We start from the raw sequence: 15333 nt of genomic DNA on the forward strand, positions 1-15333 counted from the left end.
TAACAAGATTAGGCTCACCATCCACACAGACAATGATTTGCAATACATCAATTCAACATTCCAAAACAAGCCCTCATCTCTTCTTCACAAACAATCTAAAAAATAATCATAACCGTCTTGTTTTTTGTCTTCCACAAGATAGAAATCACAAGACATGTTCAAAAAACCTGGTCACCTCAGATGATCTACAAGCCAATGCAGGTCTTGCCTCAACCATTGAGCTCAAGAAAGGGGGGATAGTTGAGCTATGTGTCGACAACATGGACATTGATAATGGTTTAATTAATGAAGCAGATGGAATATTCCAAGAAGCCGTCACAAACAAAACGCCAAAGATAGCCTAGATTGAGTTCTTTGATGCAACAATAGGAGAAAAGCAACCAGCGCAAAATCAGCACCCCTACACACGGCATGTTGACTGAAAGTGGACATTGATATTCGAGATTAGAAAGGAATTCCAAGTTGGAAAGAACACGCTAAACACAAGAACACAATTCCCAATCCAACCAACGCACGCACGCACAATACACAGGTCACAAGGGTTGACAATGACAATGCTTGCATTCAACCCATCCAAGATAAAACCCCATGGCCTTGTGTACACTACTCTTTCTCAAATAAAGGACCCAAAGCACCTACACCTATTGAGTCCCATAAAGAACAACCACATTAGACTTGACAAAACACTGCTTGCTGAGATCAACACGCTTTCAACCAAGGCAAGATGGGAATGCATAAACAAATTGCTTTCAAATTACAAAACCAGTCACTGCATCATTCAATCTTTAAACATAGTCTCAATGCAAGCCCACGTCAATGACATAACCAATGACAACCACCTAATGGCATCTAACATTCTATGCTTGCAAGAAACAAGGCAAAGAGACGCAAGAAACTATCTTGGGCCATAGTTCAATCACCTATGATGCCGCAACCGCATGGCTTGTCCATCTACCATAACAAGACATTATCATTGGTATCATCCAAACAAGTGTTCGATACAGGTATTGAAATCCTCCAAGCTTCCTTCTCTACCTCACCACAATACCCTCTACACGTCATTTCCATATACAAATCACCTAAAGCAAGAGCACAAACACTCATTACACTCTTAGACAACATAACAGCCACAATAGATCTAAGCACCCACGCTATCATCTTCAATATACACATCAATAAACAAAATCCCCAATATACAAGCCTGTAAAGCGTTCCTCAAAGCAAGGGCTATGAGCTTGGGATTCCATCAACCCATAGCTCTCAAGGACATGTAGAACTTCACACATGTGCATTCAAATATAGGGCTCATGTGCTTCCCCTCAAATACACACCATCCATCACTATAATTTCCAACAGTCTGAGGACTCTACAAACTATGAGGAGAGAAAAACACCACTATCATCATTGCACATAGTTACTTAAACTCTCATCATCCACTTTAGAATGGTTTATAGGCACAAGATCCACATCTTTAGTTGGGGGAAGCAAGTGAGGCGTTTTTCACTTTTTGAGATTGCAAATCTCTATAAACTTCAAACAACCTCACCACAACAAAACATTAATGCATAAGCTGAATAAGTATATTGCTCTTTTTTTAAAGAAGAAAACAATAACAATTACTCAAAGAACCAACCACAATATACAACTCAGCCTTGGACCACATATGGGCAAACCACATATCCACAAACATGATACATGGAATAAACTTTTGCTATTGGTCAAATCACTCCTTAATTCACATTCTCATTCCGAAACCAACAACATAGCATTGCTACAACCTTTTCTTCCAATTCCACACCTCCCACCCCTATACTCTAACCCACCAACCAATAGGCAAGCCCCATGAATTTTTCACCTTGTTACAAAGGAGATAAATCAATGAAGGGAAAAAGGGGACAATCGGGTTCTCCATTATCTCTCTTACATATTAATTAGGATGTGGCTGAGTTATGGTTTCTTCCTCTCTCTAGGCGAATAATTTAGAGGTGGGCATCTCACAGAGGTAGAACTTCGTTTCCTCTAATACCATTATAAGGGTTTCTTACCTAATTAAACATGATTAGAGATTAATTTTGTTGCATTGATAGTCAAGCCCTTCTTAAATAGAGCCTCAAAAGGTATAAGCGAAGAGGCAAATCCCTAGTGTAGGGTTGTGACTCTTAGATGAATGGCAATCTTTCAAATGACCAGTTGTGTCTCTTGGATAAGACATGTCCTTTCATAGTAACCCTCACGATGGGGATTGTCCTTTCAAGGCACCCTTTCACTAATAATAAGTGATTAAATTGTAGTTTAGACAAATTAGTCACAAAATGTGACACGTGCACACTTAGTATGAGGGACGAGTTGTCTGACTCAATAATGGAAGTAACCATCATGATTGGTTCGGCTTCAGTGGAAGTAACCATCATCCCTCCTCACGGGTGCCCCATTATCCCCACTGGTGGTAGATGCGCGCGAGAGGGTCTGACAGCACATGAGAGAGGTGGTTCCCCCCGCTCTCTGGACCTTCTTATTGACTCCCTTCACAACAGAGGAGCTAATGGAGGCATTGACGGCTCTCCCTAGGGGCAAATGCCCGGGGGCGGATAGGCTTCCAATCTCCTTTCTTCGCCAATGGGATCTGATGGAAAGCGGCCTTCGAGCAGCCTTCAATGAGATTATGATTATAGGTGCCATGCCAAAGAGGCTTTCACAAGGTTTGATTCACTTGATTCCTAAGGAGGGTGGTGACGGATTGGAGATCCAACAATGGAGACCCATCACCCTCCTTGGGACCGCCTACAAGATTTTGAGTCGAGGACTTCAGCCTTTCCTCCCCCTGACTTGATCCATGACACTCATGCAGGCTTTGTTTAGGATCTGAGCATTCTAGACAACATCTTTACTTTTTGGGAGGCGACAGCTTCGGCCAGGATGCGGTAGTAGGACCTCATTGTGTCCTCCTTCTGACAGAGTTGACTAGAGCTTTTTGGAGGGCACGATGTACCAGATGGGGTTTCGGTGGGGTGGACCCATGGTGTTTCAAGACTTGACTCAGCCTCTTACCATCAGGTTCTCATTTAGAGAGCCCGAGGTGACAGATTCCCCCTTTCACGCTCGGTTCGGCAGGGCTGTCCACTAGCACCTTACCTCTTCCTATTTGTCATTGAGGCCATGAGCAGTTTTCTCTGAGCTCAGGAGACGGGGCTCTAGGGATTGCGTCTCCCCATCCACACTTAGGAGTTGCTGGACTCAGAGTTTGCAGATGACACAGCAGCATACCTATCTGGAGATGTGGGGAATCTCTAGAGATTCACAGAGGCGATTGAGATCTTTTGTCGCGCATCAGGAGCGCAGATCAATTGGCACAAGTCGTGTGGTTTTTGGGTTGGCTCTACACCCGCCCCGACTTGGAGCCCAGTTGAGGTTTCAGTGGATCCCAAGGAGCACTCCAATCCGGTATTTGGGATGCCAGATGGGCATCAATATCTCCCTGGAGCAGTAGCTCGCCCCTCTTCTTCTGAACATTTAGAAGAAGCTTTTGTACTAGAGTTCTGCGAGGCTCTCCTTAGTTGGCCGAGTGGTGGCGGCGAACCAAGTCCTTCTTGCCACCATGTGGTACATTACTTCTTGTTGGGCCTTCTCCCAAGCATGCATTGGTCAGGTACAGCGGTTGATCCGAAACTTCTTGTGGGCTGGTAGTGATGGGAGGCCTACGTGGCCAAGGTGGCCTGGAGAGTGCTCATTCAGCCGCGACCATAGTCATAGGGGATGTAGGGAACTCAAGGATGGGACGTGGGGACGCTGTGTTGGGACGTGGTAGGAACGGGAACGGTCGGACGTCCCCCCTAGAGGTGTCCCTCACAAGGGGCGAGGGGACGGGGACGGATCTGGGCAGGGAGGTGTGGGGGACGGATCCTGGGGGGGGTGGTCAAGTGACCGTTGGGCAGCCCAAAAGTGACAGTTGGGGAACGTCCTCTTGGGGGCCTTTTGGGCCATAGTTCAAGGCCTTTGGCCCATAGTCACAAGGGCCATAGTGGCCCTCTTGGCCCTCCTTTTGGGCATTTTGCCCCTCTTGCCACTCTAGTCTCTTGCCCCTTTTGCCCCTCTTGCCCCTCTTGTCACTTGGGCCTCAACCTATCCTCACCCCCCTCTTGAGTCTTGGGGGCCCTTATCCTAGGACCTATCCTCACCTCCCTCTTGCCTAAAACTCCAATGCCCATGCCACATGTGTCTCTAATGCCACCTCCCTCTTGCCTCTAGCCTCTCCCTCTTGCCTTGCCTCTTCAAGACTCTTGCCTTTCCCTCTTGCCTATCTATATAAGAACAAGCACACACACCTTCAAGCCTTCAAGCCTCTAGAGTCAAGGAAGTTCATGTCTCATTGCTCATTGCTCAAGGTTCACTCTTTGATCGGCATACTTTGTTAATATGACTCAAAAGCTTACCATTTTAGTGTAAATTTGTGCTCATTTTGATGTACTTCCAAAGTTGAATAAGTGTAGAGAAGAAAACTTTAAAAAAAAGTATTTTTTAAGTGTCGTTCCCTCCCATGTCCCCATTCCCTACTTATGGCCATCCCCCGTCCCGCTCCTATCCCCATCACCGTCCCCCGTCCCTTGTGACTATGGCCGCAACGCAGAGGGGACCTAGGCATCATTAACCCTGCCATTCAGAGCCGCGCCCTGTTGGACAAGTTGATTGTTAGAGGACTTCGTCCAGGTGGTGAGCCTTGGAAGGACTTCCTCTTGGCCCGGATTTCAGCCTGTACTCCGAGCCTAGGGGGGCCTTGGCCACAGAGCACCAGATGGATCTTCACAGAGATGCGGGCCCACGGATTTAGCCCAGCTTTTGAGGACAGATCTGCAACTAGCCTACTTCGAGCTTGGGATCACCTCACGCCGGCCCTTCAACAGTTGGCCCCGTGAGCATCGGAGGGGCGTCTTCGATAACCCTTGATCTAGAACCCCCCGATCTGTTTACCCAATGGCCATATGTTGGGGGACCGACCTCTTGTATCATGGGGAGCGCTGAGCATAGGACCTGCCAGGTCCCTTGGAGATTGGCTTGCATTCAAACAGCTTCCCTCCGAGGCTCAGGAGAGAGGCCTAGCTGGGATCCGAGTTAGCGACAAACTTAGCCTCGACATCGACTCTGCTATTCCCCAGGAGTGGCTAACCCCTATCCCAGACCCGATCCCCCCACAATGGCTAGGCGTGTTTACTAGGCATGATATTCCCTTGGCAGTCCATGGCGCGGATGAGAGTTGTGCTTTGGTAACTTTTTCTATTGGTCGTCATGGCAGATTAGAGAGATTAGAGCCCCCTATGGGTGATTTCAGTGGCTGCACCTTACAGAGGGTGAGGGTGATCGGATTTCAGGCACATGAGTGGCACATTGACCCCCCACCGGCCAAGGTGGCCAGGGAGAGACTCTGGCAGTTATGGATCTGGGAGAGTCGGCCCCTCACGCGCCTCCAGTGGGACCCAGGGAAGTGGACTTGGCATGATTCTGTTGATCGGGAGGAGACCTTGGATACCGTGTTCTTCACATACTCTGCGCGGCTAGGCCGCAGGATTCAAATGCCCGAGGTTGAGGGCACCCCAGCAATAGCAGTAGACTGGCAGTCCGTAGGGCCTCTCACAGCGGTTTCTCTCAGATTTTTGGAAGAGGCTCTGGGATAGTTTTCCGCGAAAGATCACCCTCTTTCTTTGGTTGTTGGCACACAGGAGCTTGATAGTTGGCACGTTGTTGGTCATCGGCAATCAACCACCAGCTTGTCCGAGGTTCAGCCACCTTCAGGCGTCTCAACGACATTGCCTTTGGCATTGCTTGAAGGCTTAGTAGGTTTGGCAGCAGATTCTCTGCATTCATACCCTCCGTGGTCAGTGGGGGAAGTTGGAGGTGACTCCGACCACATGCGGAAGCAACCGGAAGCTTTTTTGAGGCTCTGGTGGCCTGGCCCTTTTCTCACACATAGAGGTGGTGATCTCACTTGGCATTATAGACCACTTGTGTGGTTATTATACGCCGCCCCCCCCCCCCCCCCCCCCCCCCCCCCCCCCCCCCGCGCGCGTGTGAGATAGCCTTCTCCTCATAAAACGGCCAGCCGGAGGAGAAGTGCATCTTTCTCCACCTTTTGATTCTTTGATCCCCACCCCGTACATGGAGGCGAGTTTGTATCTAGCTCTTTTGCTCCCTACTCAGCTCATGGGAGGGATTGTTGGAGATCTTTGTCATGTAATGCATTCACAATGTGTGGACAAGTCTAGAAGTGCGTAGGTTATGTGGATAAGTGCTAGGATAAGCATAGAATCTACCAATCATGGAGGTTAAGCTATTTTGAGTCCAAAAATTTTTGTCTGATTTTGTACATTTGTCTTCTTGCAATAGAGAAATTGAGTCATGCTTTTACATCTCTTTCATGTTTTCTTGTTTCTCATGTGATGAGTATCAACTCCCAGCTTTTTTGGTTCTAACAATGTGACCACCAAATAGATTCATCAAGCGAACCATCTCCACGGTAATGGCCCGTTGACCAATCCATTTGCATTCCTTGAAGGCCTCTTTTCAGTAGAATACCATATCCTGCACAAAGCATACTTTGCATAATTTTACAGGGGGGCAGGGAGGATAGCCTATCCTTCCAGGTGAATAATACATTTGCAGACCAAGCTTTTTGCTTTAGACTTAAGGCAAGGAAGACCTACACCCCCCCTATGCTTGGGGCTGCTTAACTGACACAATGAAATTGAATGCCATCTGCTGAGTTCCATGCAAAGTCCCTGAACAATTTGTCCACTTCAGCCCACTGGCTCTTCCCAAAGACACAGATGGATGCAAAGCTGTAAGGATGTGTTTCATCACTGTGATTCTCCCAGCCAGAGTGAGCTGAACTGTATTCCAGTAAGTCCACTTCTTTTTTATCTTCTCATAAAACCAATTCAATCTCTGCTTACATGAGATGTCGACTCTGATCGGACATCCCAGGAGTCTAATAGTCTGTCTTGCAGCAATCCAAGAAAATCTGTACTTTTTGCTCCTCTGTATAGACTCATGAATTCAGCTTTGTGGGGGCTGTTAACAAGTCACAGAATCGCTACTGTTTCATCTGCAAAGAACCACGTGCATACATACCCTTCAAAAATCTTCAAGCCCTTCAGCACAGCTCTTTCATGAAAATATCTAATATTATCTAATAGAGGCTCAGTGACTGCAGAAAACAACAGTGGGGCAAGCGGACAGACTCACCTTACTGACCTATGCAGCTGAAAGCGGCCGACTTGATAACAATTCAACGAAACCAGTGCGCAGGCATTGACCATAAGAGTTTGGATCATATTACAGAAAGCAGCACCAAACCCCAATTTCATTAAGAGAACCAGTATGAAATCCCACCTTACACGATCATAGACCTTGTCAAGATCCAAATTAAGTAGACATGGATAATTTTGGGCAAGTGCATTGTCAATTCCACATAGGACATTAAGAATTGAACAATGGATGTTGCGGTACTAGAATGGCCCTATGGCCATTCTAGGGGAGAAATTTTGAATTTTGTAGCTTGGCCCTAGGGCCAATCTACCAACAAAGATGGTGTTGCTTTGTTAATGGTAGCTTGGCCCCATAGTTGTCACGGTACGAAAATACGATACCGTACGGGAATATTCGGTACGATATGAAATTTTGGGATACGGTACGATAATATAACTTATAACTTATAAGTTGTAACTTATACCTGTCTCGCCGATTCCATCTTTTGCATTGCGCGCAGCATGCGCAAGTTAGCGCGGCAATACACTAGCCGCTCTAACTGTTGCGTGCTCAAGCGATTACGTAACTTCGTGTGTACAAGTGAGTAGGAACTCCAGTTCCTCTCACATGCACCTGAAGAGCAATCCTGAGCTAGGATTCTCAAAGCCACCTTTTGGAGGCTTGAGAGCGCATACCCAAATGTCTCCCACCAAAAGAGGGGCTTCACAAGGGATTCCCTCTTCCAACAGGTAGTAGACGCAAACGCGGCTCCTCCCCTTTGGTCATTGTAGCTTATGAGCTCCTCAAGGAACTTCCCATGGCGATCCTCCGGCAATGCTTTGGGCAAGTAAGCATCTCGGGCTTCAAGTAGCTCCACGTTGGTGAAGAGGGCGGGTGATTTGTAAGCCGGATGCAATAAAGCGGCAAGACCATGGATAGGTCTTCGCATCCACTTCCATCTCTTCTCCACAATGGCCAACATACCATCGCGCTTCTCCTCGTCGATGGAAGGAGAAACGCGTAACTCTACTATGGCCTCTCTCATGAAGTGAACAAGAAGGCCCATGGTGGCTCCCTCCATGTCGGTCATCCGCAATACCCTATAGAAGGGCGTGACCGCAATGACAATAGTGCGGACCGACTGCTGCCAAAACTCCTCCTTTAGGCAAAGCCGTTGCATGGCTTTGGCCTCCGCCGATTCTCGCTCATCCCACTCATTCCACATTGTGGAGACCACTGTTTGGCGAAGGGAGGATTTCACATCGTGGAGGCGCTCCAAGAGGAGCCACATGTAGGCGAAGCGTGTAGATGAAGGCTTCTTCAATTCCAACTTGCTATGTTCGGGGAACATGGCAAGCACCTTCACCTTTGTGGTGAAGAAGGTAACAATAGAGATAGCTTCGGTCATTACTTCCTTCATCCACACTAACTTGCCCATATCCTCCATGAGCAAGTCAATGCAATGGGAGGCACAAGGCGTCCATACTATGGAGGGATAGTCCTTCTCGAGCAACTTCCCCATCCGACGGCAATTTGAAGCGTTGTCGGTGATGACTTGCACCACGTTCTTCGATCCAACCTACATGTCACAATGCACATGAATGGATGCAATGAGCGTATGCGGTATGAGACTTGAGTCATGACTCATGATATAGCCACATATGATCATATCACATATACTAAAGCCTAAACTTTAAAGACTTTAGTGCAATTTGAAAGTTGAAACTTACCTCCATGATGGCTTGCTTGATATGGCGATATATGAATGCACCCGATGTTTTCCTCCCCGCCTTTCCGGAATCCACGCCCCGCACAAAGTATGTGCCAAGAGGGCAAGAGACAAGTATATTGATGATGCCTCTCTTCTTCCGGTCACTCCATCCGTCGGAGAGGATGCTACACCCATACTTGGACCATGCCGCCCGCACCGGATTGAGAGATCTATCGATTCTTTCCCTCTCGTCCACAAGCCTCTTCGTGCGCATGTCATGATAGGAGACGCCGGTCCATCCTTCACATGGGCCCACATTTGCAATGGCTTTCACCATTGACTTCCATTGATCTACCTTGAGCACATGGAATGAGAGATTGCACTCAATAATGGTGCGTGCAATCTCTATATCCGCTAGCCGTTGCCGTTCTCGGAGATGTGATAGAGAAGAAGAGAACCCCCCGGTGGCTTGGGCTAGAGTGGCTTGCCTCATGGGAGACTCAAGCCTTTGTCTCTTTGAGGAGGCGGAGGCGGAGGCGGCACCGATGGAGGTGGCACCGATGGAGGTGGCGGGGGAGGATGTATCACAAGGCGGGGAAATGACCTCATCATCCGTCCTTGAGCTTCTACCACTATCATAGTGAGCACCCAATCCACCCTTGATCTTGTTGAAGATCTCATCGGATATAGCAAGGGGGACTTCCTTGCACATGGCGCAACTTGCCCCCCCACCTTTCCAACATGTTGGAGAAGCCTAGTAACTCCACTTGTGTATTGTTTGCCACAATACTTACAAGTCCACCTATATGACTTGGACTTTCCATCGGCTTTCTCTACATGGATAGCATGCACATTGAAGGCTTCATTCTTCTCCCTTGTCATTGTAATAGAGAGAGAGAAGTTAGAAGATTCAAGAGATGGATAGGCTTGAGAGAGAGAGAGAGAGAGAGAGAGAGAGAGAGAGGCTTGAGAAAATGAGAGAGTGAGGCTTGAGTCTTGACTCTTGAGAGAGAGAGAGAGCCTAAAGGCTTGAGAGAGAGAGAGGCTTGACAGAGAGAGAGAGGCTTGAGAGAGGGCCTATAGGGGAGAGAGTGGCTTGAAAGTTGAGAGTTGAGAGAGAGAGAGAGAGAGAGAGAGAGAGGGGGGCTTGATGGTCACTTGAGCAAGACTCAAGAGAGGGGGGGGCTTGATGGTCACAACTCACTAGAGTAATGAGAGGCTAGAGCTTTGAGAGAAGCTTAGGGGGTGGGCATTTTATAAGGGCATGTAGCATGTCCAATGGGCCAAGCAAACACATGGGCCACAAAGCATGCCCAAAACGGCCAGCAAACGGCTACAAAACGGCTACAACAACGGGCAGAAATGGCTACAAAATTGCGCAGTCGGCGGCGGCGCAACGGCTAAAAACGGGCAGAATCTGCATATCGTATCGTACGATATCGTACGGTATCGTACCGTATGAATCGTACGTACGAACTAGTTCGTACGCGTACGAGAAACAACCATGCTTGGCCCTATGACCAATCTACCAGCAAAGATGATGTAGATTTGTTCATGGTATCTTGGCCCTAGGACCAAGCTAGATTCTCTTCCAAGGGTAAATCTTGCCAAGCTACCATGAACAAATCTACATTATCTTTGCTAGTAGCTTGGCCCTATGGCCAAGACTTGGGTAGGTTTTTGCCGTGTGAGCCGTCCTTTGAACACTCCCCGCCACTAGCTGTTGCAACCGAACTTCCCTTAGAAAAACACATATACCAAATGCTCCCTCCAGCATTCTGGCGTAAGACAGTCCTTTAAGAAAAACAGGGTTTCTATGCAAGTTTTCAGTTTTGAGTTTCTTTTGAATACAATGAGTATATTTGAAATCCATATCCCAAGACTTTCTGATCGTCTCGTAGGTCTGAATTCCAAACAGAATTCCTTGAATTCTGTAACCTTGATCCTCAGATCCGAATCAAAGGGTCTTAACTTGATTTCAGATTCGGTGGGTGATTTGAGTGAATTTTCTTGAACTGGTCACATCGTCTTTTCTTGAAACTGACAAAGGAGTTATGTCTTGGTCATAGTCGGATTCAAGGTTTGAGTCTGGAAAGGTTCTCCTTGAACTATCTTTCTCAAAGGGTAATATTTCAATTACTACTTTATTGAATTTCATTCATTGAGTATTTGCACGTAAGTGAGCAAACCCAGCTAGTCTGAGTTTAGTCACTATCAAGATAGAGATCTAGTCAGCAGCATCCTCTCTAGCTCTCAACTGCTCTAGAAGAATGCTCTCATGGTCATCCACTCCAAGCCGAAAACGAGGGTGAGAACTGTGTTTTCGGCTCTCTACTCGATCAAGAGGGAGCCTGGTAACAACCACTAGAACTGAAATGCCTCTAACTCCCACTTCCACTATTGGAACTCAAGACTCCCTCAATGAAGTCGAATCTGCTGGTATAACCAGCCTACCATAATCATGCTATGGGCGTCAAAAGAAAACCCGTGATCATCCACTGTATCCTGGTCCAGGATGCACTTTGGCCTAGTGCAACTCATCAGATAGTAGTCTACTCCCCGCTATTGCCCTCACCGGCAATAACAACAATCCGTATTGATTTGCACTAACCACCTGAGGCAACACATACTTCTGCAGAAAGCCAATGTCTTGGCTATCACCTTGTAGGAAGTGTTCAGCATAGCCAATTGGTAGTCAGCAAAATAATCCTCATCTACCCACTTTGCATCAATTGGTAAATAATTTTTAAATTTCACAAGGTATCTCCTGGAAAGCTTCCCATGTGGTAACTTTCTCTCCTTGTGAAATACAATCTGCTCTGGCTGAAGGATCTCCTCAAGCTCATCAACTTCTAGCGGATCTTCTATGACAGGCTATTCTGGATCTGGCCCCACTTACTTCCGCAAAAGACTCACATGAAAAGCATTGTGAATCTTCCAGTGGCTGGGTAGATGAGGATTATTTTGCTGACTACCCTCAGCTTCTACAGGCATATCTTGAGGTTTTTCAGTTGAAGTCAACTATTTAGAAGCCCGGGGGGATGTCACCATTTGGTCCATCTCCATTTCTGGAGCCACTTCTATGGGACTGTCACTCCATAGAGCGGCTAGATTTGTGCCATGTTCACATGGGGCCAGGCCAGTGTCCCATGTGAAAGGGCCAGTTTTATGGTGTCACATGGACGAGAGCCAGATCAGTGCCACCCGTGTGCGACCAGTGCTGCGTCACATGGACGGGAACCAGTTTCGTGTCACCCGTGTGTGATTTGCTTCGTGCTGTATGGACGGGAGCCTGTTGTTGGTGCCACCCGTGTATGGCCAGGATGGTGTCTTACCTATGGGACTGTCACTCCATAGGAAGACCAGGATATATTTATTTATATTTGTCGTGCCAGTTTTGTGCCCGACAGGAACCTCATGTACAAGTTTCATGAAAGGGAGATTTCGTCCATTATTTGTGCACATGCATTTATGCCTACATGCATAAATTTGTTTTTGCATGACTTCTTTGCGTGTGTCTGCCTGTTATGTCGTGCCAGTACACTGGACGAGGACGCCCCCAATGTACCGTGGAATGTTGTTTGCTGACTTGGTGGTGTGGCGTGTGAACAGGTGGTAAGTATTTTCATTTTGCCTTTTTTAAAAGGTAAAATCCATAAACTAGAGTAAACCTTAATTTTTATAAGGCAATGTGTTCACACACATTTAAAAGAAGGGCTGGACATTTTCTAGTGAGGGTGCCCATAGTATTAAATGGGTATTAAGGTTTTATAACCTTTGATAAAGGCTTTTGCATGGAACATTTTTGGAAATTTTTCCCACGTGTGGTGTGTCATGTTTGTGCACAGTGTGTATCTACCGTGTGCTACACGCACGCAAGACTAGTTTCGAGGCTTGGGGAAGCTTGGAACTAGGTAGGCTGATTGACGAGCTGAGTTAGGGATAAACTAACGGGCGGGCACTCAAGTATGGACGGGCGGGCGCCCAAGTGTGGACGCCCGATGACCGGCCAAGAGCCTATAAAAGGGTGGCCAAGGTTAGTTATTGGGATATAGAGAGTCTCGCGAGTTTGTGAGAGCTCTATGGTCTTGGAGCCTGGATCTAGTGCAGACGTGCACCTGCTTTGCATAGTCGAGGCCGGCAGCAATCTCGAGACCCGCGAGGGCAGCTTCGTGGCGGTATGGGACGTCGCGAGGAGGAGATTGGTCAGTACGTCAACCTAGTTAGCTCAACTCGTGGCTCGGTGGGGACAGCCAAACTTAGCTTTTGGGGGCTTTTAGTTTTTGTAGAAACCTTTATAAACCCCCTTAAGTGGGCTTCTTGCCACACATCTCTCAAGTTTTCAAGTTTTCAAGCTCTCAAGCTCTCAAGTTCACTCGCACTTTTGTTGTGTAAAGATCGAATTTTCTCTCCACGTACCCTCTTCACGATGTCGACCCAAGAATCGGAGTTGGAGCCCCTTGGGGAACGTGAAGGCTTGCCGGCTACGGAAGGTACCGATGCCGATCTTTTTGACGATTTTGTGTCAAAATCAGATTTCCAAGAGTTCAAAGTAGCTCTCGAAGCTTCTTCGACGGAACGTCAGGCACAAATCGCAGCCCAGATGCAAGCTTTGCAGAACTCCATCGCTCTATTGACCACTACCCTCTCTACTTTCTCGGGTATGGATACCTTGGCTTCAGCTTTAGGCCCCAATAATACTCCGGAACCGTTCGGGGGTGAGCAAAAGCAGCGCACCAAGGAGATCCTGGACACGTGGCCACATAAGTGGCAAGTTCACTTTCAGTTTCATGCATATGATGATGGAAAGAAGATCCAGTTAGCAGCAGGTTTCCTCTCCGGCAAAGCTTTGCTTTGGTGGAAGGAACTCAACCCTAAGCCAACGACTTGGGCACAATTCGAAGACGTCTTCAAGAAAGAATTCCTCAGAAAAGAGGATGATTATGATGTTGTTGTCCGGTTTTCAGCTTTGACCATGACCTCACAGCACCTCACTTATGAGGTCTACCTCCAGAAGTTTCGTGACTTTCAGATGAAAGCTACAAAGATGGATCCCACTGGGTTTTTTGTAGCTGGTTTACCAGACTCATACCGATTACAGATTAAAAATAAACAAATGTAAAACTTCAGACGAGGCCATTCATTCAGCTCGTATCTATGATGATACAATGGTCTCTTCCAAGTCAAAACCCGTTACCTAGCAGGGAAACAAGCATAAAAGAAAGTTCTCCGCACCTATGGCTAACACGACAGAAGGAAAGTCTTCGGACCAACCTTCGAAGAATTCAAGTTCGACACCAGCGAAGAAGAAACGACTCCTTAGGGCTTTAAAGCTCAAGAAGGAAGGACGTTGTTTTATCTGCGAAGAAAAAGGACACATGCGTAACGAGTGCCCAAAGCAAAAGGGTACGAGGACAAACGGAGGACCCAAGCCAAAGGCAGCTAACCAGTTGTCTTTGACAGGTACGTCAATTACTGTACTTTCTCGCCCTAGTACTTGTTCTGATTGTCTGTTCAATTCTAAAGTATTTGGCTTGCATAATCTTCTCCGAGTTTACGGAGAAGTGAATGGCCATAAGATTCACATTCTTCTAGACCCTGGCAGCTCACACAACTTTGTTAACTACAAACTTGTGCAGAAATTGAGTCTTGATACGACACTCAGCGACCATACCTATGAGGTACGCCTACCTGCGGGAAGGCAAGTTTGGGATCGCAAGGTGGAGATGCTTCCAATCCAGATTCATGACTACAAAGATACTCTGGAATGCTATGTTATGCATCTGGAAAATGTAGACTTGTTATTAGGGATTGAGTGGTTTAAGACTCTTGACGTCCAGATAGATTGGTCTAGTCATATTTTTTCTTTTCAGCATAGGGACACCCAGTATAGTATTTTAGGTGATTGTATTCATCCCTCTCAGGGACCTCTTGTAAATACAATTGATTTTGGAAATATAATGGATTCTTCTTTGTATACCGCTTTCCATTGTGTATTGATTCCACTTTCTTCCTTTCTCATCCCTTCCATGGATGTAAATGAATTAAGTGTGTTTGAAAGCAAAGAATTACAGAAGATACTTGATTCGTTTCAAGACGTATTTCCTAAGGAACTGCCATCGGGTTTACCACCTGAACGGGCAGTAGATCATCGTATTGACTTGATCCCTGGTGCTCATCCTGTCAGTATTCCACCTTACAGGATGAGCCAAGCTGAGGAAGATGAGTTGGCTAAACAGCACCTGTGTTGCTTAGGAGAAAGAAGGACAATACCTGGAGAATGTGTATAGATTACAAGAGATTGAACAAGCTGACCATTAAGAACCGTTATCCTCTCCCTAGATCAGATGACCTGATTGACCGGTTAGCAGGAGCAAAATATTTCA

General features: G+C 46.9%; 2 protein-coding genes across 5 annotated transcripts in view; both read right to left on the reverse strand.

Moving 5' to 3' along the window:
- Positions 1–757: 757 nt before the first annotated feature.
- LOC147619968 (pentatricopeptide repeat-containing protein At2g27610-like) overlaps positions 758–15333 on the reverse strand; it is a 70875-nt gene continuing 56299 nt past the window's right edge. For 2 of the 4 annotated variants that reach the window (XR_015261697.1, XR_015261700.1), the window contains exon 4: positions 6312–7093. The gene's annotated coding sequence lies outside the window, so the exon portion shown is untranslated. Of the gene's footprint in view, positions 1080–6311; positions 7094–15333 lie in introns of those variants that run through there. The other 2 variants (XR_015261698.1, XR_015261699.1) reach the window with 2 other exon arrangements.
- On the reverse strand, positions 7100–9580 carry LOC147619969 (uncharacterized). The gene has a single exon (XM_086772070.1). It carries the CDS (start codon positions 8756–8758, stop codon positions 7715–7717), a length of 1044 nt encoding a protein of 347 aa, XP_086628196.1. The 5' UTR covers positions 8759–9580; the 3' UTR covers positions 7100–7714.

This window comes from Cibotium barometz, chromosome 32, assembly GCF_041138505.1.
Source record: "Cibotium barometz isolate CiBa-2024 chromosome 32, ASM4113850v1, whole genome shotgun sequence".
In the NCBI taxonomy this organism is placed as follows: Eukaryota; Viridiplantae; Streptophyta; class Polypodiopsida; order Cyatheales; family Cibotiaceae; genus Cibotium; species Cibotium barometz.

Bases quoted from the DNA above. Each gene is read 5' to 3' on its own strand.
- LOC147619969 (XM_086772070.1), bottom strand. From the start codon at position 8,758: ATGGGGAAGTTGCTCGAGAAGGACTATCCCTCCATAGTATGGACGCCT.